Source organism: Halichoeres trimaculatus, unplaced genomic scaffold, assembly GCF_033239565.1.
Source record: "Halichoeres trimaculatus isolate MK-OKI-2021-1 unplaced genomic scaffold, fHalTri1.1 fHalTri1_scaffold_11, whole genome shotgun sequence".
Classification (NCBI taxonomy): Eukaryota; Metazoa; Chordata; class Actinopteri; order Labriformes; family Labridae; genus Halichoeres; species Halichoeres trimaculatus.
In genome coordinates this window covers 29,251,569-29,274,425 of record NW_027437189.1, presented here as the reverse complement: position 1 = coordinate 29,274,425, position 22,857 = coordinate 29,251,569, and the positions used below count along the sequence as shown (strand labels likewise).

The 22,857-nt window shown below is 39.4% G+C and overlaps 1 protein-coding gene across 1 annotated transcript in view; it reads right to left on the bottom strand.

Annotated features, from left to right (window-relative positions):
* The window catches only part of LOC141799091 (plexin-A1-like), a 453,927-nt gene that overhangs the window by 132,801 nt on the left and 298,269 nt on the right, over positions 1-22,857 (bottom strand). The window contains exon 13 of the mRNA XM_074681180.1: positions 1,010-1,210. Coding sequence (XP_074537281.1) covers positions 1,010-1,210 — 201 coding nt within the window. The remainder of the gene's footprint in view (positions 1-1,009; positions 1,211-22,857) is intronic.

Genomic DNA, 22,857 nt, shown 5'->3' with positions numbered 1-22,857 from the left:
GTCTTATTTTCAGGTGTGGATGGACCCAGTGTTTTCTATTAATTTTCTTAAGTGAAAGAACTACAGTATCTTTTGTTTTATTTTTTGATGGTTCCATTTTTTTTTTTTTATCCTAGACCGTATTTTTGCATTGGATTGCGTTGGATTCAGTGTTAAAGATCTCTTTGCATGTCTTTTTTTTTCTTTCAGATTACAGATCCAAAATAGGCATCTGAAACTAATGGACTCAGTTTGAAAGAGCCTCAAAGGTTATTGTGGATTTGGGTTAAAGAGAAAAAAAAATCAAAATCTTAACTCTACAAGCCTTTTTCTTCAATTGATTTTATCTAATTTACAGGCGCAATGCATATTATTTGACATTTCTGTAAATATGCCAGAGTTAGCCACGGGGCTAGTTTCTATCTGTAGTCCCTGGCCAGATGTTGAAGCAGGCATATGTAGGCTGATGTAACTGACCGTACTCCGGGATAATATTCTATTCTAAAGTCACCACAGTGACCTCATCTTGAAGGTGTTCAATCCTGTAAGTTGACTGCATGAGAAATAGTTTGGTAATTTTATGGACAGTTAGTTTTTTCCTTGTCTGACTGAGTGAAGAAGACTATGAGCAAACACCACAGAAGAAGTGCTGTGGGCAAAGTAACAGCAGTCAGATAATGTTTAATTTTGACTGGTGGATGTTGGCGAATTGATTTCTCTGTACTTGTACTTTCTGCAACTTCAGGGATGACAAAGACAGCTGAAGATTTAGAAGAAAAATGCATAATGTTAATGTAGGGGGAACCAGGCTATATTTCAGGTTGACTAATTGTGTTTTAAAACACATTATCCAGCATCAAACAGCTTTCAGCCTGCAACTAATATTAAAGTAATCAAAACTTGTGCTTCTCCCTGACAGACATGACGCCACTGAAAAATGGCCGCTGTATTTACAGATGTATTTACAAGGTGAGTTCCTTTAAAACTTCAGGCATCCTGTTTTTACATGAACGCTGTAGCTAGTCCTTACCGTGGTCTTCTGACACTGGATGCTGGTGCTGTTGAACCTCAGAGCTGGGACGCTGTGTGTGTTTCCCTGGATGTGAAAGATACACTCATAGTTCCTCTGACCGGACTGTGGCTGGGGCAGGTTCTGGGCCAGCAGGGTGATCGGTCTCATGACTCCGGCAGGGATGTAGATCTGGGTGGAGGGCAGGATCTGAGGACATTCCTGGAGACACAGAAACAAAGTGTAAACACAAGAACGAGATGGCAAAACAGACTGATATATATCAAAAAGAAGCATGTCTTGGAAGACAGACTGCGTGGACCGACTGATGGTAAATGATGTCTAAAGCAATGCCATTTATCTGAGTGTACAACTTGTACTTGTGAGTTCTTTTTCTCTGCTCCCCAAAGCCTCAATCCAAACATCCACATAACTCAAGATGCATTTCTGTCTCCTTTGTTTTTAATCAAGAGTTTGTCTGAAGGATCGGGCAGCCCAAAACCTCCACTTCCAAATGATCACCACTCTCGAGGATCAACTCTTGTCCTATTTACGAACCGCTGAATATTAAATGTGGCAGTTAGTTGTCAAAATGAGCACAAGCCATTTTGGAATCAAACCCTTCACAGTATTAATGAGGCTGTTATGGATATTAAGGATGTTTTCGCCCAAATGAATGCACCAAAGGATATTCTAATTCTTTCAGCATGGACAAAATTGAGAGCCTGAGGCAGCGTCTCTGAGGAACACGGACAGTGTTAATGCTTCAGTGTTGTTCTGTTAAAGAGCTTCAGTGTAACGGATTAGAGCGGGGGAGATGACTGAGGGGTCAATGCTTCAATTCAGCAAATTCTCCCTGCTCCTCAATCAATAAAAAACTTGGCTGAGTACAATGGCTTTGCACCATATTAACTGGCGGAGCATTTCAGCTGTTAGCAAGTCAGAGACAATGCCCAGCTGTCAGCTGCAATCCATGCTACATTATTTTCAACAAGACCATTTGTGCCGTCGATGCTACAGCAGGGCTGCCACAAAATATTCAGCCAAAATAATAAGAATAGACTCAGACAATCAAGTTTCATGGGCTCTTTTATGTCTCATGGATGGATATTAAAAATTACTGCAGTGATATAAAGAAAATGAAACATGCTCCAATAATTGCACCTCGTCTCTTTGAGGTTAAACCTGCTCATTGTGTCCAAAGCTGAGCCTCATGGGTTAATATGCATGAGACTGTGCAAACAAGCTGAGATATGGACAGCAGGTCTCTCAGATTTCTGTTGTCAAAGAAAAGTATGACACATCACAGACTGTGCACTGCAAAAAACTGAAATCTTACCAAGTGTTTTTGTCTTATTTTTAGTAGATAAAGCATTTTTAGACTTAATATGAGCCACATTAACCTGACCAGTCCAGAAAAAAAGTCTTATTGCAAGTTATTTAAAGACAAAAATGAGGTCTGAATTGCTTATAACAAGCTAAAAAAAATGCCAATGGAACAAAAGAAAAGTTATTCATACAAAGACATTATGCTAGTTTTAAGCAAAATTTTGAGATTTTTTTTCTTACTCCATTGACAGATTTTTTTTACTCATTACAAGCAATTCAGACCTCATTTTTGTCTTTAAACAACTTGAAACAAGACATTTCTCTGGACTGATATGTTGACTGTTGCTCATAACTGTAATAAGACATGTCTTACATGAAATGAGATTAAAAAATCTTAATATGATTTCAGTTTTTTGCAGTGTGCTGCACCTGCCACCTTCAGGTTAGTAACAGATAAGCACAGGTTCAAATATCAAAGTTGGCTTGTGTATTGTGTTTGCTGTATTAAATGAATACATCACCTACTTTTAAGCACAACACAGTGACAATAACCCACCATCAGAAAAGTGCAAAGCTTAACTAATTCAACCCAAACATCCACCGACTGAAAGGTTGCAGTTACCTGATCATGTTTTGACTTTATGGAAAAAATAAAAATAAAGTCATAGAAGAATAACGCTTCCTGCTGGTTGTTCAGACTCATTCAAACCATTACTGCCCCAGCAGTTAGCGCTATTGTTTGCAGGTGACTGCCCTTGTGCCATGTAAAGCTCATTATGACTGTTTTGTGTGTCTCTGTTGGACACAGAGCGTTAGAAGCGGTACATGTGATATTTCTTGTCCAAGCACTAAAATCAGTTCATTACACTCTTTAAAGTATTTAACATGCTTTGATTATAAATGTGTAACAACTAAAAGACTGATGCTCTGACGGCTGGGAAAACATGAAGTGGGACAACTATACGTGTTGGTAAGGCTTCATTTTCATCACTGTGCTCATATTAGCATAAAATACCTTCAAACTTATAACAATGTTTGGCGCAAATAACCCTATCCTTCAGTATTTTGAAGAGAAATGACATTTGAATGCACTTTTTTCTGACAAAAACATTGTAAAAATGCAAGTTAACTTTGGGTTGTCCTCTATGAAAAGTACAAAAAGTCGTTTTGAGAGACTAAGGACTGAGAAGTTCCTCAGGAACAGTGGTGTGATTTGTCTTTTTAATCACTCCTTTGAGACTTAGAGATCATTATGTGTTAAAAGTTGGCTGGATAAAGACTGTAGCTTGTTCAGACTCATTGTAATGGGCAAAGTGAGCTTCTGCATTATCATAAACACCACATTTTTAAGCACAAATGTTTGCTCAGTGTTCTTAAAAAAGGTAAAACAATCATCAAGGCAGTACAGATACAAAACTAGATTTTATAAATTAGGTTGTTTTCCTCTTTGAGCACCATTAAGTAAAGCATAATTTTTCTATTAGAACAGCAAACATGTTTATCTGCATGTATCAGTGATCAGTAACTGCATCAGGAAAAAGTGCCTAAAGTTAAACCACGGCAGCAGCCCCGTACTCCGCAGAGTAATCCCAATATGAGCTGGTTCTTTGCGGAGGTGCTGTCTAATGGAGCATCGGTAATGACTTTCAGATTGGCCTGGGAACGGTGGGATAAGGAGGGGAGAGAGGGGTTTGGACATAATGGCACCAAGAGACGTCTCCACTCCCCTCACAGCATTACAGCACTCTCTGTCCTGCTGATAGCTCTGAGGCTGTATAGACCGTTCAGGGCGGGAAAGAGACAAACGTCATTGTTTACAGATAATAGGGGCTTTTTTTTATTGATGCTGCCTTTCATTAATTAATATCGAAATACATAAACTGTGAGGATAGTAAGCAGAAGACAAAGGAACCTGTAAAACATGCAAACATGGACATTTTGCCCTTAAAATTAAAAATAAAAGTAAAAAAAAAATGAAATAAAATAAAGAGTTTTGTTTTTTTTTTCTTTTTTTTATGATCAGGGTTTGTATGTTCATCCAGTCTTGACACAAACAAGACCAATAGTCATAACGTAATGTTATAGAATGTATGCACAAGGGCCAAAAATTGGCCAATTGACTAATTGCACCATGAAAGCGAGGCAGGTGCAGAATGTCATATATCCAGGGAACCTACTGGAAAAGCCCCTACCTGACTAATTTTTGAACTGTTGTGTCTCCTAAATCTAAATTTTCCGTATATCTCAATATTGTCATGCTTTTCCAAAGGATTTATTCAATCCCTCAGTATCTGTTCTCTTCGTACATTTGGTCTTGAACGGTAACACATTATATCGACATCCACTATCTTTAAACAAGCCGAACTTACGCAGTAATCCTGTAGTTAGTGCCTGTAGTGGTGGGATCTATTGCTGTTAAATCTGATGCACTGTTGGGGGATTAATGCATACCGCCAATCAATTCTTTTTTTTCACCATTCACTGTTTTTAGCACTAATATTTAGATGTGCATACAAGGCCTGGATGACATGGCAAAAATCACCAAGCTTTACTTTGTTTGTTCTTAGCCTCGAACTTATTGTTCCTGTCTGAAAATCTGTCTGGGGTTCAGGTACTACAACAGATTATATGGAGCCACACACTGAGGAACAAAACACTGTAAATCACATGAATAATTCAAGTGGCAAAAGGCAGTCTTTAACCTGTCTTTAAACCTTAAAGCAACAAGTAATTGGATGTAGAACTAATGCTTTACCAAGTAATCATGAAATGAAAACATTTCAGAGTCGAGAAAGTGAAAAAAAATAAGTCCAACCAGTTAAAAATGACATTTAGCTTCTAATTCTCTCCCCAGAGGGCAGGAGCTCGTATTCTCAATAAAGCTTGAAGAGGATACTTCTTAGTATCTGGGATTTAAAAGTTAGTCTCTCAGTGGAGAGGTGAGGTAGGTGAAACAAACTAACACATAATCTAAAATGAATCAAGGAGGTGACAAAACACAGTTCACCACAAAAACTGAACGTCTTATGTAACAAAAAATGAAAGAAAGAAAAGTCTTGTAAGACTTAATATGAGCCCAAATTAACCTGGCAAGTCCAGAAAACTGTCTAATATCAATATATTAAAAACAAATAAATAAATAAATATAAACTTGACTGCATATAATGAGCCAATATATAAATATATATATATATATATATATATATATATATATATATATATATATATATATATATATATATATATATATATATATATATATATATATATATATATATATATATATATATATATCAATGAGTAAAAAATGCACTTGTTAAAATTCCTGCATCAAAACAGTATTCAGTTTTTGCAGTGTAAATCTAAAGCTAATTTTATGACCAAAGTTTGATTTTCTTTTGGCTTTTGTGCCTTTATTCTACAGACATGTAAGTAGATAGAGAAGAAAAAACTGGAGAGACCTGCCAAGTGACAACTTGCAGTGAATGGGCCAAAGACCTGGATGGACCTTGGCTGTGTTTAGCTTCCAAACATGAGCTGTGCAACATGGCCCCCAAGCCCCTCAGCTACACAAGAAGACAACATCCTCCATTAAATACAAACAGTAGTAGACTTAAAAAAAATAAATAATAAGACTCTTAATTAGTGTATTTTTAACTGTTAAACTGACTAAGAATAACTTCACTGACATGTCGGCCAACAGTTTTGGCTACTCTCTGGACCACAGTTGGATTTAATGTGAAGCTGCTTCATGTAACCATCAGTGTGAGGCTGCGATGAACAGGTTTCTCCCAGCTGGCAGCTCATATTTCAGAGATTTTTTTAACAGGATATTTATGTGTCCAAGTGGTAGTAAAGGAGAAGGAATGAGAGGTGGAGGAAAGGAATGAGGAAAAAAAGGGACAGAGGAGAGATCAAATCAATGCCAGTGAGCGCAGTGAAGCAGATTGTCAATTAGTGAGGCTGACAGTCAAAGTTTAGAGTATTCACAGATGGCGACAGACCACTAATGAACTGCTTCTAGCCTCTAATAAAATGGAAAACAGGACTAAAGATGCCCAGAAAGGAAAAGGGAAAAGGAGTGAGTGTTTTTATGTGTGAATGTGGCTAAATGTCCTGACTGGATGTAAGAGTATCCTCACTAAAGTAGCAGTCATTGTTAATGTTGGAAGGACCGGGATCAAGCATCTGCTCCAATTGTGGGCTGGAAATCCTGCCTGGCTGCCACACACACACACACACACACACATACACAAGCAGAATCACACACACACTGAGACCACTTCACATCTGTGCCTCTCTGCTGCACATTCTGCTCCGTATCGCCTCAACATCTCTCTGTTTCTCTCTGTCTTTCTCTTATTACTGATGCATCAGAGTCAGAATAAAAAGCACATTCCTCTGAGGAGTGTGATTAAATAGACAACACACACGACATACTGCTCATGGAGCCTACATTTACAGTACAAAGACACACACACTCACGCACACATGCGGCCGCACACAGGCATAAAGGAGGGGGAGTGAACAAAGGATCCAGGAGCAGGGGATTGTGGGAGATGTTTCATTAGGAGTGGTGACAGGTGTCAGAGCTGAGTCTGCATCAGATAGCGGAGCAGTTCTACACAATGAGACTCAACAATCACTTTCACCTGGGGAATTCCTCTAATCCCCTGCTCTCACTCCTCTTTTACTTGATCTTTTCTTTTACCTTCCCTTTCTTTCTTCTCTTTTTTGTTGCTTTTTTTTTTCTTTCAACCTTTATCTTATGGAGGTACTGGGCTGCTTTCTCTGTTCTCTCTTTTTATTTAGGCTGCTTCAAACAAAACACTAACAGTGTTCCCTTCTTAAAAAAAGACTCATACACAACATTTAGGAAATGTATTAAAGCACTGAGAGGAAATAAGTAAAGGTGGTCCAGGAGTCTAATATGTTTTTTCCTCTTTGGTGTTCACACCTTATTTGCATGGCACCTTGCATTACCTTTCTAGTTTTCTTTCAGTATCAGAAATTATTCCTCAACACAACCAACCAAACAAACAAGCAAACACATTGAGAATTACAACACACTTTGCAGCACCACATTTTACAACCTCCGTCCTGTGTTGCCTCAAAATCGAAGAGTACATTCAATGAAAACAGCAATGAACCGTTGAAGGTATAAACCTTGCAGAAAGCTGTTTTTTTTTTTTTTTTTGTTGCAGAATCCTGAATCCTAGCCCAGTACACAGCAAAAACTGGAGTGTTAATTTACGGTGTTAGGCATTTCAGAGTTGTTTTTAACTCTGTGAGTGTTAATTTAACACATTCTGATCTAAACAGCGCTCAGTGTTGGGGTTGATTGACAGAGCTGATTTGAGCAGAGTGCAGTACCTCTGACGGGAGGCAATCTAAGCTCCGCCCACATCTGCTGCACATTTCACTCATGATTTATCTTTGTCAGTTGAAAAATGTACTCCTGTCTAGGGATGGATACCTTTCACATTCGAAACGATACGGTACCAATACCCGATACCTAGCAATCGGTACTTGTACTCAACGGTACCAATTTTCGGTACTTTTTTGTGTTTATATGGTAAAACACATCAGTTTCTTTAATAACAAAATATATATTTTTTTCAATTTAACATATTTATTCTTCAGTATATAAACTTGCAATGCTGTGTTTATGCCCAGCTTGGAAAATCACCTCCTCTTCTACTCCCCCAGTCACAAGGATGCATTTAGGTACCCAAACATGGTACCTTTTGATTTTGCATGAATCTGTACTTTTAACAGAATTTGGTCGGTACTCATAAAAGTACCTTACTCGGTACCCATCCCTACTCCTGTCATGCAGTTATATGAGGTAAGTCTGGCTTTTCAAAGCAATTTCAATTGATGCTAGGAAGCATAGTGTGGAGAAATAGGTTTCTGTGGTGAAAATGTGCGTTACACAAAACGTGTCTGGCCAGGACTGTACGCTAAATGTGTAGAGGTGATTAGTGTCATTAGCTAACAGCTAGAGCACATGGTGGGTTAGCTAGCATTGCAACTGTGAGCTATCTGGAACTATCTGGGAGTTTAAAACAGCTGTTACTTTATTGTTGTCTGTGGACACATGTTTTGAAAAATGTTGGAGTCATTCGAGTCAAAATCAAAGAAGTTAGGGGACGTTTATTCAAAGAGTAAATTCCACTTTTTAACCATACAACAATTAGCAGTCAGCATGGATACACAAAATCAGCTTTTAAGCTTCTGTTTGATTTTGTTGTTGTGTAGCATTAGCTGTTTGATATGATCAAGCTGAATTATCTCTGTTGAGTTTAAAACTTGCAAAAATGGAACCAACATACAGCAATGTAGCACAGAATAAACTCACGCAGCTCAAAAATGATGATGTTCACAGTCAACAGCCAATATTAAAGATACCTGACTGCAGTGAAGCTCACCCTGAGTGTGACTGGCCTGGCAGCTGCTGTGTGTGATTATTTACTCCACATCATTTTCTTTTCATATTGGAGTATTGGAGCCGTATCAGGGTAAAATCCCACCAACAAAGAAGCTAACAGGACATTAGATATGAATATTGATATGTTAGGTTTACATTCATTTGGATCACACATAATACTGCTAAAAATCCTTTGTGACTCACAGTCTAAGTTCCTTTTTCCTTTGATTGTGCTCTCAAATATGGACAAGGAGTGTGTTTCATTGTAAAGAATGTAGCTATGAGTGATTTTTTTTTTTAGAATTAACTTTAATTTATGTAGATTAAGTCCATTGAGATCAGTAAGGGGAGACCTGACCAAGTACGGCAACAACACAAAGTTATAACAAGAAAACGATCAGAACCATACAAAATAAAAGATCCCTGACAGAAATCAAGTAAACCATTTAAACTAAACTAAACTCAAGTAAATCTGGATTTAGACTTTTCACCAGGGATGTAAAATCATTCAGTATTTGTGTTAAAATGATCATAAAGGTTACATAGGGTCGAAATGTACCTCTGCTTGGCCCAAAGCATCAGGTGTTCTACCAGGTTACGTTTTTTTTCTAGACAAAAAGACTGCTGCTGAAAAAGAAGGGGTTCAAATTGCTTAATGCAAAAAGGAGTAAAAACTGAAACAAACTTAAAATTTAAATCGCTTTTTTTTTTTCTCACTGGCCTCTTTGGGACACTTTGGAAACGTGGATTGTTGCAGTATGAACTTACTAAAAATATAATGCAGAGGACGAATATGAGATAATTTGACGGTGAGGAGTGAGGAGGCAGAGTTCTGGGAGTTAAACACTCGTTTATTAAAGAGGGGGATAAGTGTGGAGGAGGTAAAGGTCTCAACAGAGCAAGGCAGGGGTGGAGTGGTGCAACATGGGAGTCATACAAACATACTGCTTACATCGCCAAAGTATCTCCCATGAGGGCCATGAGAGCACAGAGACAAACAATGATAAATTACACACATAGATGGATGGATGGATGGAAAGATACATAAACAAATTAAACTAATGATGTGGGAAAAAAATAGTAATGATAATGAGGAGAAATGCACACATAAAGCAAACACGTGCCGATCCTTCCTCAGCTCCTCCACACACTCTGATCAGAAGCTAAATCCTGCCCTCTGGCTCTGCACAGTAAGCTAGTGCAGTCTTAGGCCTGTGGAGTGTTTTACAGTAGCCTTGGGGCAAAATACACACACACACTGTGATCAAAGGTGGAAAGGTAAGCTTTCAGGAAAAGATTAGTCCTTCTTACTAGCAATGTTAAATCTCTATCAGCTGCTCCCAGCACCTGCAAGCCTCCATGCAGAACCCCTGGGCTACACTTCAGGGAAATGTTTGATATATTCCCAACATGTCTATCCGTGGCGGCCATTTTTACTGCATAAAAAAGAAACTTAGCCAAGAGTCGGGCTAGCGAGTCACATGGCTTTTGACAGGGCTGACATGTGAGCTGTTGTGTTGCTGTATTGACTGTCTGAATTCTCATGGTTGGTGAGGAGCTGATGGACGTTGGGGAGATAGAGGGAGATGGTCACAGTGTTCAGGTTGCATAGAGGAGCTACATGCTTGCTGCACAGGATTTGTTGACCTTGCAACAGTTTATCCTGATGCTTCTGGATTTATTCATTATGGTCTCTCCTCTTTTTTTTTTTTAATTTTATTAATTTTTTTTTTTACCTGGATCAGCATCAAATTCCTTGAATATATCTTGGTTTTCTTAGTCCATCCCTCAGTTTTCTGTCCTAACTTTGCTAAAAAGTTAAAAACAAAGTAAATTGCTCATGAGCTTTTAATCTTAAAAAGTCTAACCAGTAAGTTTCCTTCTGAACTGAAGGGCAGAGTTTGCACCACTGAGCACGCACTGACATGAAGAAAGTCAGAAGAAGTCCTGAATGTCACGGGTCTTAGTGGGGTTGTAAGTGTGTAATGATGTGTGTAATGAAGTACATTAGGGCAATGATGCAGTCACTTGGATTAGAACGATAAAAATCAACAAACTGCACGGGGACAAATCTCTAAACGGATAATATGAAGAAATGGTTCAGATCAGCAAATTGATTTGTAATTTCCACTCCGGATAAAAAACAGAGTCCAAAGGAAATTCAAGATAAAGTTTTTCATTATTTCACAATCTGTTGTATAATAAAAAACATAAGGTTTCAGATGGACCAGATGGATTTGACGTCATGTTCATTTCCTATTAAAAAACAGATAAAATCCGTCCATGACGCAGTTCTTTCTTATCATTCTGACTACACCTCTCTGTTTCAGTCTGTTAGTTTACTCTCCCGCTCGCTCTATACATCTAACCTCCTCTCATCTGCTCCTCCCTCCCTCCTCCTGCTCTCTACCTGCTCTGCTGTTTATTTAACCTGAGGCTATGAATCCCTGCTGGCTAGCACTGCATTTCCATATTTGCTTTTCCTCTCCTGCTCACATCCCTCACTCTGTCGGCTGCTTGGGCATGATGTTTTAAACAAACCGCACAGATGCATCTGAGGCAGGACTGAAAGAAGAGACGCTTAGATTTTCAACATGTGGGAGCAGAAGTGTCTATCTGAAGTCTTATTAGCCTGATGCTCAGACGCACTAGCTCCATCAATATTCAGCAGCTTAAACTCAGTATGGAAGGTTGCATGGAAGCTGGACTGGTCAAGTAAAAGGGGTCCCAATTTGTTTCCTGCTGGGCACTGCTGAGGTGACCTTGAGCAAGGCACCAAACCCTCAACTGCTCAGGGTGTCTGTTTGCAGCTCATCACTCCTACATCTAACTACTAATGCATGTGCATAGGTGTTTCTTTATGAAAGCTGTACACCTTTTTCTTCCTCTAAACGCATCTTGGCTGAGTTGGTTCAATGCACATGAGCTGTTTTAGGAATATTTATGGAACATACGTTATTTAAGAAGCATTATGCCAAGAAGTATGAGAGCAACCAAAAACAGCAACCGAACATGTGATGATCAAGAATCTTTACGATACTGAAGTACATACAACATGGGATATATCTAATTGTTTTGATGCAAAAGAGTACTTTTTGAATGGCATGACTGCATGACCTGTTCACAGATTGGTGCACATTTAATCACATTGCTTTTTTAATGCACCAGTGTACATAAGCTCTGGATGATGTAAGACTACTTCCTTTCCACATTCATGACCTTAAGCCCTGTTTCCACCAAGCAAATCAGTTTGGTTTGTCTCGGTACGGCACGCATTTTGTAGCATTAGCTTTGACTGTCTCCAGTACCTGTACCGTCCCACTTTTTGGTACCTGTCTGTAGGGGTTCCAGACATAATGATCCAACCCCAGAAGGTGGAGCCAGAAACACTGCTGTCCATTGATTGGTCAATAAGATTGTCACTTCCTGTGTAACAGTAGCCATAAAGACCAGCATATAACCCTGGCATGTTTAACTTTCCAGTCAATGTTATGAAGACAACTTTCTTTTTGTTTGGAAAATGGCATCATTAAACTGTGTTCTTTTGTTCATTTGGATTTTTCTTGTTTACTGTGTCACATTTTTTTTTTCTTTTTCAGTGGATTTATTAGTGAGGTACACTGTGTTGCACTGCTATGCCGTCACGCTATTACATAGCTGATGCGGCTATTAGCATCTGGCTTACATGCAGGGCATGGTTGGTTGTGAAAACACAAACAGGATCAGGCTTTACCAGCTTGAAAGTGTAGTGATCCATCCTGGACCGTTTGGTGGCAACAGAGTTTAAGTTTTTGAACATTACAGACCCCAGAAGTACTCTTAATCCAAGTTTGTGATTGTTAGAAAACAATGAATTCCAAATCGGGCTAAACACATGCTTGTTCTTTTGGAAAGGGTGCACAGTGAAGAAACCCACTACTGGTGCGCTTACGACTGAGTGTTTCAAGACTGAAAGCTTCAGGCCAAATTAACACCCGACATGAAAAAGACCTTGGTAAGTTGTTGATGGATGAGATGATAGAAAAAGAAAAATGTTGGCTTGCTAAAAGCCTTTTTTATTCCTTCATTTAGATCAGCTCAGATTTTGTTTTTTTACATTCTCTCCAAAATGAATTTTATAAGCCACACAGAGACTGCAGAGTCCAGGAACCAATATTTATGGCTCAAGTTGTGACACAGAGTTCAAAAGTTAAGCCAATAGAAAATTGTCAGAGGTAAATTAATGAAACACCTCTGACACACAACTTGAACAATCATCAATTCAACATCCAATTTTAATGAACCTTTAATGTCTAGTAACGTCCAATCACAACAGATTCATCCCTTTACCATGACATCACAGATGAGGCTAACGCTCTGATTGGCTCACTGGTTGTCACCACCTCAGCAAGGATGACAACCTGTGCGTATGATGGATGAAGAGAGGCTGTGTGTGTTTGTGGATGTGTGTGTGTGTGTCTTTGTGCGTGTGTGTGTGTGGGGGGGGTCGCCACAGTGTGGACATCCCAAAGGATTAGTGTTACAGTTCAATGAACCGTTTCAGAAAGGAGGGGCAAGACCCCATCGACCAGCGTGCTTACACACACACACACACACACACACACACACACACACACACACACACACACACACACATACACACATATAAAGAAAGAAACTGAGCTAATATGATGACCACATCTCCCAGGAGAGGAAGAGGAAGAGTCATCTGTTGAGCAATGTCTCAGTTTTAGACACTAATATAGTTAGACCCTTTGAGAATAAATCTACACACACACACACACACACACACACACACACACACACACACACACACACACACACACACACACACACACACACACACACACACACACACACACACACACACACATACCACAGAATCACAATTGTCTGCAATAGGTCTTTGCTTGTAATCCCAATAGATCTCTCTATTCAATCAAGCCAGAGACAGGTCATAAGCCTGTATCTGTATAGATCTCAAACATTTTCTCCCATTCAGACACATCTCTTCTCCTCTGTTGTCTTTATCTCTCACTCTCTGTCTCCTCCAGCTGCACAGAAAACACTGCAAGACAGGTCAGATCAGATGGTGCTTCATAAACCTCTACATCATGACATCCAGCTATTTCTGCTACTCTCCCAACACAAACTCTGCAATAAGACCGTCTCCCAAGTGGCCGCCTGTGTGTTAAAAGCTGTACTTCTCTTCATTCAAAGAGTAACAAGAGGTCAAACAAAGGCCAGACAAAGACCGATATCCATCAACACATCAGTTGGACTGTAAAACAACTCGTGTTTGCCTCCCTGTAGCAGAATAATAATGATTTATACATGGATTGCTTTGAGAATTACAGTAAATTGCTGGAGGTAGTTCAGTTGGATTTTTCTCTTCCACTGTTCTCATCAGCATCAGACTTATTGGCCCTGTTTAACCCAATAAACCTTGATATGCAGGAAGTGGACAAAACATCCATGGCATCATTTACTGGTTTGTTGACTTCAATTTCTAAGAGTCGACTTGTTTCTGTGTGCAGCAATCTGACTGTGAAGTACATATCCCTCCAATAAGTGCAATACTCTCTATACCCTCTAGTGGTTTTTTGTATATTCTTTATTTAAACGGTTTCATATTCTTTATTTAAAGTGTTTATCTTCTCTATTTTTAGACTTTTTTATTCCTTATTTAAATCTTTTATACATATCTTTACATCTATTATATCCTTGTTTGTGACCCCGAGGGAGCTCCGCACAAGATTTCCAATGTGTCTGGACTGTCGGTCCATCTAAAAATGGCAAATAAAAAACCTTGAATCCTTGATATAATCTCTGATAAATCAGGCTTTTCTGAGCTAAAGTGTCCATTTTTGGAAGAGAATGTGTTTATGCATCCATGTCTTTACTCTGTCTTTAGTTTGATGTAGCAGCCATACTCGAAATCGGACTTAAATCTCCAAAACAATCTACCTTAAAGAAAGTTTAAAACTATCCATTGGAGGCATGAACTGAATGAGAACATGTTTACTGCTGTGAAAAATGAAGTGAAAAATAAAGCCATCTCTTAGACTTCTCTGTGGCCACACTGTTCCTTGTTTGTTTCTCCCAGTGAGTGAAGCCAGCTTGGTTCAAGTGTTGGCACACAATTTGTGATCGGAAGTAGTGCATCATACAAATTTACATGCCCAATATAAATACACTTTCTACCACAACATTTATACAACCGTCCAATGGCCTGGGGTTGCCATCACCCATTTAGATGGGATGCAACATTAACACATAAACATACCTTTAAGGCTGTATGCCACATATGCACGTTTATCCCTTTTCAGACCGGATGTCTATGCAATATCTGTTTTAACACAATCCAAGTGCAATATCTTACCTTATCCTGTCACATTCATATAAATACTGCTTTATCTTTTATATACTCTAATTTTTGGTACTTATTGCTAATTAATTGCTTACTTATTCTTTACTTATTACCCATTTTAATTCATTGCTTCTCATTTTATTGTTTAGTCTATTTCTTTTTATTGTCTTTTTTATTACCCTATTCTATTTTATTCCTATTTTTTATTTCCAACAGCTGTAGTGTTTGATGAGCAACTGGTAACACCAAATGTCCCCCTGGGGATTAATAAAGAATCTCTGGTTCTGATGTATTGTTTGGGTGTTTTCAGACAGTGTCATCCATCTTAACTCTCAAAAAGCCAGTTGTAAAAAAATGATGCCAACTTTACACTTCCTCCACATGAGTTATGATGTGTCTTGAAATTATGATACCATCTGAAATCACCTACATGCCACGTCCAGCCATAAAGGCAAAAACGTGTAAATGTTGCATTTACTGGGAACTTTTGGTTTTAAAGTGCAAACCTTTTTAGAAAAGCTTTAAAGTTGCAGTTCATTAAGTGTCCACTTGAGGTTGGCTGCGGAAACAACAAAACCATATTAAGTCAAAGTAACCAAGATTTTTCATGACTCGTTATTTTCCCTCAATATGGCTTCCGCCAACAATAGACTTTAAAACTTTGCATCAGAAACAGATGAGTGATGTCATAGAGACAGCTCCATACATTACACAGTCTATAGTTCCAATCTGTGATAAACAGCTGCTCACTTCCTACTTCATTCACATACTAAGTAATCATCAAAGGGAATAAAACTCGACAATATCGTAAAAGCCAAGCTTTTAGCTCTCTAATGTTTCAAGTTTGTTGGACATTATAAAGCAGTTTTAAAGAAAATCCCGCCTGCTGGGAACAGACCCCCATTGAAAGACTGTAAGAGCTCTGCACTACACGTGTCTCCATTAGAATAGCAATGCCCTGAGAGGTATCTCTGATGACCAAGTGTGATAGGGTGTGTATCTGGATGTTATCAGGTCTGCTTGGTCAAAGAGGAGGAGGATGTAGCTGATAAGAATCTGCTGGTGGATCGATGGGATTCTCTAAAAATACACAATGTGTTTGCGAGTGTGTGTTTCCGAGGGTGACACAGTTGAAACATGACAGATAACAAGAAGCTATTCAGGATGGCCTCACTAAAACTTGATGAGTTTGGTTTCTTCTTATGAAAAGAAAATGTGTTCTCTGCCATGTGGGAACCAACCAAAAACAGACTCAACCCAGTTTATACAACGACCCAGTGAATAATAAGACGTGTCTGTGACCCAACAAAGTCGCAGACAGCCCTTCAAGGTCATATCAAAGCCTGCAAAGACATGTCCATTATCTGCCTTCATGTATTTGGGTTTGCTTCCTCCATTGGCTAGGACCAGAGAATGAGCTTCTTGGTCCCAGAGGTTCTAGGTCGGAAAGTTTAAGCAACACAGCCAACTTCACAACAAACGCTATCTCTGTATCTCGTATGCTAATTCATCAGGGCAAGAAACTTTTGAAAGCTTCTCTTTTGCGAGACCTTTTTCATCTTTCATTCCAGATATGTGACTCATCCCCTGTGCTTCATTTCAGTGAAAAAAATACTTTTCATCTATTTTGCTCAAATGACCCGAGCTCTTCAGTGGCAGTCTCAGGTGGAAGGAGGGCAGGCAACCCCACGGCACCTGACTAGGAGCACTTCTGTTCCATAAAAGGCACTTTGAACTGTGTTAGAAGCCTTTTGGAGTGTCCACCCACTCCGAGCAGCCCTTCACCGCAGGGAGTTTAGAGAGAGACGGGTGATGCAGTAAAGATAAAACAGTTCAAGCTGAGAGTCTGACACTCATATAAAAATATGAACATCAACAATACACCAGGTTCATTACGGCTTGATCAGAAGTCAGAGAGAAAAAAAAATTCATCAATTTTATCTCCCTCTAAAAACTCCACTAAACTTTTAATCAAGGAAACTTTTCAACCTTCTTTCTCTCTCAAGAGGAAGTAGAGTCAGGAACTCAAAGGCATAACTGCTCCTCAACATCATTAACAACAAAGCTAACTTCAGAGTTCTGCAGAGCATGGATCTATGACAGCGTCTGTAACAATGGGGAACTTTTAAATTCCAGCTGGCTCTTTGTTCTTTCTGCAGTTTGATAAAGATTAATGCAACACAACACAGTCACATCTAGCTTCAAACATCCATCAACCTCCAGCTCCCTACTTCCATTATGAGTCATGAGAGTCACTGTGTTCTTTATGCATGTTATCATGAACAGGATCCCCTTCCCCTGCCTTCAGTCTGTTAAATTTAAATTTTCTACAGGGTTTCCCATCAGAGAACTTATTTTTAGTTCTTGGCTTAAAACGATTTTCACTTTGTTTTGTCTATTTTTAATAAACTCTGTTTTAAATCAATTCACTGCTGCCATGCTTGCAACTCCTCTACAGGAAGAGCTCCTCTGTTATACAACCAAAACAAATATGATCCAGTTACAGTGTTGGGGATAAACAACCAGTGGTTGTGGCAATTTGTACACCCATGGCTGACCTTAGACCAGAGATGTTACTGAATATGTGCAGTTTGGATTAAGCTTTATTATGTACACAGTTGTGCAGACTGTTTGTATTGTTATTGTTACTGCATCTACACATCCAATTGGCATATAGCATGTTTGCATTAGTTAAACTGCTTTAACCTGCAAATTTGTCCTGCTTCACCTGCTGACCACTTTGCCAGTCCTTGCTCATTGATATATTGTCATTGATGATCACTTTGTTTTGTTCTGTACCAAAGGAGGTCTTTGCTGCTGCTCAACCTGCTTTGGCTTTTCATGTATGCACATGTAAGGGAGAGGAGAGTTGTGCTCTCCTCACCTCAGGCTTTGGCATACCACTCAAGCACATGGAAGGGTAGGGAGCTCAGAGAAAAGAGCCAAACGAAATAAGACAAATTGAAGTTGAAGTTTATCTTTGTTTCATTCATGTTATCGTAAAATATATATGTAATATAAATACAAAAATAAAAATGTCAAACTAATGAAAAGGAGCAGAAAAAAGAAAACGCTTGTTGTATCTGCCCCTTCTCTAAATAAAATATTAACTCAACACATGATAGACAAAACAAAAAATACTCTTGGCCAGCATGACTTTTTTTTTCTTGCCTTCCATTAAGTCTTTCTTGGAGGAGGATGGAAAGCAAAACCATTCCACAAACATAAAAAAAACTAAATTTCCCCCAAACCAAAGGGGAAAAAACAACAGAAAAAAAGCATGGTTTAGATGATCTCTGATTCCCTATATTTGTCTAATACACTGGTTTTGATGAGTTTTTTGAAGACACTGAAATATTTTGCTTCTCTTGAGTGTCTGTCCAGTTTATTCCATAAAATATAACCTTTACCTGTAATACTTTGTTCTTTCAATGTAGTTCTGACTTTTCATTCATTCATTTACTGAACCACTTATCCTGTTCAGGGTCGCAGGTGGCTTGAGCCTATCCCAGCTGTCATTGGTCACCCTGGACTGGTCGCCAATCACAGGGCTGACACACAGACAGACAACCATTCACGCACACACTCACACCAACGAACAATTTAGAGTGGTCAATTAACCTGGTGAGCATGATTTTGGACTGTGGGAGGAAGCCAGAGTACCTGGAGAGAACCCACGCATACACGGGGAGAACATGCAAACTCCACATAGAAAAGCCCAGCGGCCAAGCTGGGAATCGAACTGGTGACCTTCTTGCTGTGAGGCTGCAAGCTAACCGTTGCACCCCCATGCAGCCCCAGTCCTGACTCTTGTTTTTTTTTTTTTTTTTTTTGTAAATATTTCAAATCCTTTTGAGTCATAACTACTTTTTCTTTTGAAACAATTACACTGCATGTTGGGTGGTAGGAGATTTTTGTGAGTTTTATAAATGAGTTGCAGCATTTGGTAATCTATCATATCACCAAGTTTTATCAGCTGTAATTTAACAAAAAGTGGATTTGAGATAGGTCTGTATGGATTTCTGGTTATGATTCTTACTGCTCTATTTTGTTAAATGAAGATTTGCTCAATGGTAGTTTTGCATGCACTCCCCCATCCTTCAACACAGTAGGTCAGGTAAGGCAATTGCATGCAAAGAATTGAAATATTTTATGACTAAATCAATTTACCATAAATGAGGCAGAGAGACTGTCACATCCTTTTGTACGATTTAAACTGGATGTGAACAAGGTTCAGAAAAACGTATTGAAGTATTCGAACTGATCAAGAGCCTTATCAGAGACAAATTCTTTGTTATACAAATGAATAGCATTAAACTGGTGCCAAAATGGGCTGGAGCGAGCAGCAAGCTGTAAGTTATAGCAGTTTAACTTTATATCAAGTCATTTTTGGAGGAACATTGGTAAGGAAGGTAGAAACTGCTTCAGTCTGATCTGGTATATTACAACAGAACAATGCACCATGTGTTTGGGTTGTACAGATAATTCCCCTGCCACTCCTCCTCAGTGCACCACTCAAAAGTTTGATGGCCATTAAATGTATCCATCGAGACAGAGAGTGCCATCAAAACTCTTCCAAAACTAATTTCCCACATATGATTACCCATGTGCCTTCTGTGTAACAGTGGAGAGGAGTTCATTAAGCCTTTAGCAGAGCGAGGACGTGGATCCAGACAGGAAAAAGTCATAGTAGTAACATAGACACTTTATATTCTCATGCATTCATCAGGAAAAGCTTGTTAGCCTGTCTTCAGAGACTTTTTTTAATCGCTAACATTTTAATACCTCCTGCTTGTGTCAGCGAAAAAATAACTCCATACCAGTAAACACGAACATATGATGCAATTATTTGGCTTCCAGCAGCTGAGCTTGCAAAGCAAGGCAGATAGCATGAAGTAAATGATATGGAATTATTAAGTACATGCTGAGGAGACATGAAGCACGGGCAGTGTCACAACCTTCAAGTACCCTTTCATCTCCTGAATGGTTAAACATGTCTTGCATCTTCCTCCCACGCCTTGGTCCTTTTCCTCCTTTTATCAGACAGTGTGCTCCTCTCGTTCCTTCTCTTCAGTCCTTTTCTCCCACCAACTCTGATGTCTTTGTCTAATCTTTAATTCTCTTTATTTTATCTGTCCTTTTATATATGCCCTTCCTCCTCCTTTGTCTGCTTCCTATATCTCATATTCCACTCCCTGTGCTGAACTTTCTCTATCCTCCTTCTTCTTTACATTTTTTTTCTAGCCTTTAGTATGCAAACTAAAACTGAGTTAAAGCCCCAGTAAGTAACAAACTGAACTTAAAAATATAGCTGAAAAATAAATTTTGTTTAGAAAATCTTATCAGAAAGTCCTTTTAGACTTTATATGAGCCACATCCACCTGACCAATCCAGAAAATGTCTTATTTCAAGTTATTCAAAGACAAAAATGAGGTCTGAATTGCTTGTAAATGGGGTAAGACAGAATGTTCCAGCATAGAGTGTTTGCAGTTTAGGCATCACTATGGAGCTCATTCAAGATATGATCGTCATGGCTGCACAATTACAATCTGTGTCGGCAAATACACTCAATCCAGATGTGTTATTCAATACTTGTGCTCAAAACTCCAATGCTATTAAATACTGACTGTATGCAGGTTTTCAAACATCAAAAAATTATATGTTGGAAAAATGTCTGAATCTGTGTGTAAACTCAAAACACTTCCTTCTAAAATAAATAAAAAAACAAAGCTTTAGATCTTCACAAGATCTCCATGAGTTCCTCATGAGACTTGGTGAAATGATGAGGTCATCACAAAGGGACCAAAGGGACTTCATGACCCATTGGAGATGCAGGCCTCAAACACCAAGGTCTGCCCATAGCTCTGCCTCAGACAGGCCTCCAATAGGCTGGCCAGTAAAAGGGAAGCGGGTTTGTGGAGTGGGGAGCCTTAAAGATACAGCAAAAAAACACAAAGACTTTATAAAACATGGACGAAGCATATGTGATGACACCCATCTGTTCCTGAAACCGTGAAAGAAGCCAATCCACAGACGCAGCCACATTCGCTATGGCGCCAGCTGTGATTTTTTTCTTCAAGCAGCTGCAGGATGCTCCGCGGTCACATGACCTGAGCTTAGCCTCTAATAGGAAAACTCAAACGATCATAATAACTTCTTAACCGCAGCGATAAAAAAAAAAAAAAAAAAAAATCACTGACTGTACAGTGTGTGCTGATAGTGTAATCAGCATTTCAGACCCAAGCCGTTTTTGAACCAGGCTGTAAATATGTTTTTCATGCCGAAAAAGTCTGTTTTTATAGCTGGGTGTGTACATGACTTCCAGTCTTTCTGCAGCCAGCCTCAAGCAGATTCTCGACGAACAGCGACTTTTAGCACATCCGCACAGGCTTCATTTTTACTAACCGGCTGTTGTCCCTTGGCCAGAAAGGCTATAACGTTTCAGACATAAATTGGAATAAGGTTTTTTTTTTCTAAAACACCATAGTGAGAAACATATGTACGTTTTTCACATGTAGGTACAAAAAAATGAGGTTTTGAGGTAAATGAGGTTTGTTAACTTGACAAACATACCTGGATGTACCCTGTTCCCGGGTTAACACTGAGATAAATACTTATTTTTCTTGACAAAACACCTGTTTTTCGATACATGCATTCACATATGTGACCCACAGCTCAATGTGTCTTTACAAGCAAAAGCACCCTGAGCTTGACTTGAACTAGGGGTTTCACTGCGAAATCCGACCTTCTTCTGAAGAGAAAAACTTTGGAAATAGTCAATAACTTTCAGAGGCATTATCAGAGGTACTGTCAGTATATTTAATTCATATGCATTTAATTAAACGTGTATTGTTAACTGTGGTACTGAGCGGCTCAGATGAGAGATTTGTGCACAAAATTACAGGCTGACTCACTTGTGTTCAAAGCAAAAACATGAATAATAGGAAGAGCATTCAAAGCTCTGCAAGATTTATTCTTTGAAAAATACATTTTTCTAATTTTTTCATGTTCCGTGTGCACATAGTTTCATAAATGAAGCCCCCGGCTGTTTGAGCAAGCTTCATCTCTAACAACTAGGCCACTGCCGCCCTCCTCCCATTAGCTTTTGTGGATGCTCCACCTTTCGCTTCTCATCTCATCTGTCTCTCTCCATTAAACACGCCAACGATCAGAGAGGCATCTGGAGATGCATCTTTAAGCTTTAATACACTTTGAATAATTAACACACATGTGAGTGCACACAAACACACACACTCACACAGCTGAGTCTATCAGTGGCAGGCAGCTTCCCCCAGCCAGGGAGACCCAGAGGGAGAGGGGAAGCTTTCTCTGTGCCAGACCCAGAGCCCCCGAGCTGGGCAACCCAGAGCTCTGCACCAGCCTGAGCTGCAGCAACCGGCAACAAAGGACGCCAGCTGTAACTCTGACACCCTGAGACAAAAAGAGAGTGTCTGGCTCCTGCTAATTGACTTGTTGAAGGGATGAGGCAGTGGGCGAAGAAGACGAAAGAGGGCTGGAGATCTGAAATGAAACTCCCATATGAATATGGCTGGTGAGGTGCGTGGCGGTCTTTGAGCAGTGATACTGTGGCTGGTGGCCTGCAGCGGTGGTGACCCAGCAGACACACACGAGCGACTCACCAACCCACTCATCACGGTGATTCATCCTCTAATTAGCAGCACGGAGGCTAACGCTGATCCGCATATCTATATCCACCCTCTGTTCATCTGGAGACGAACA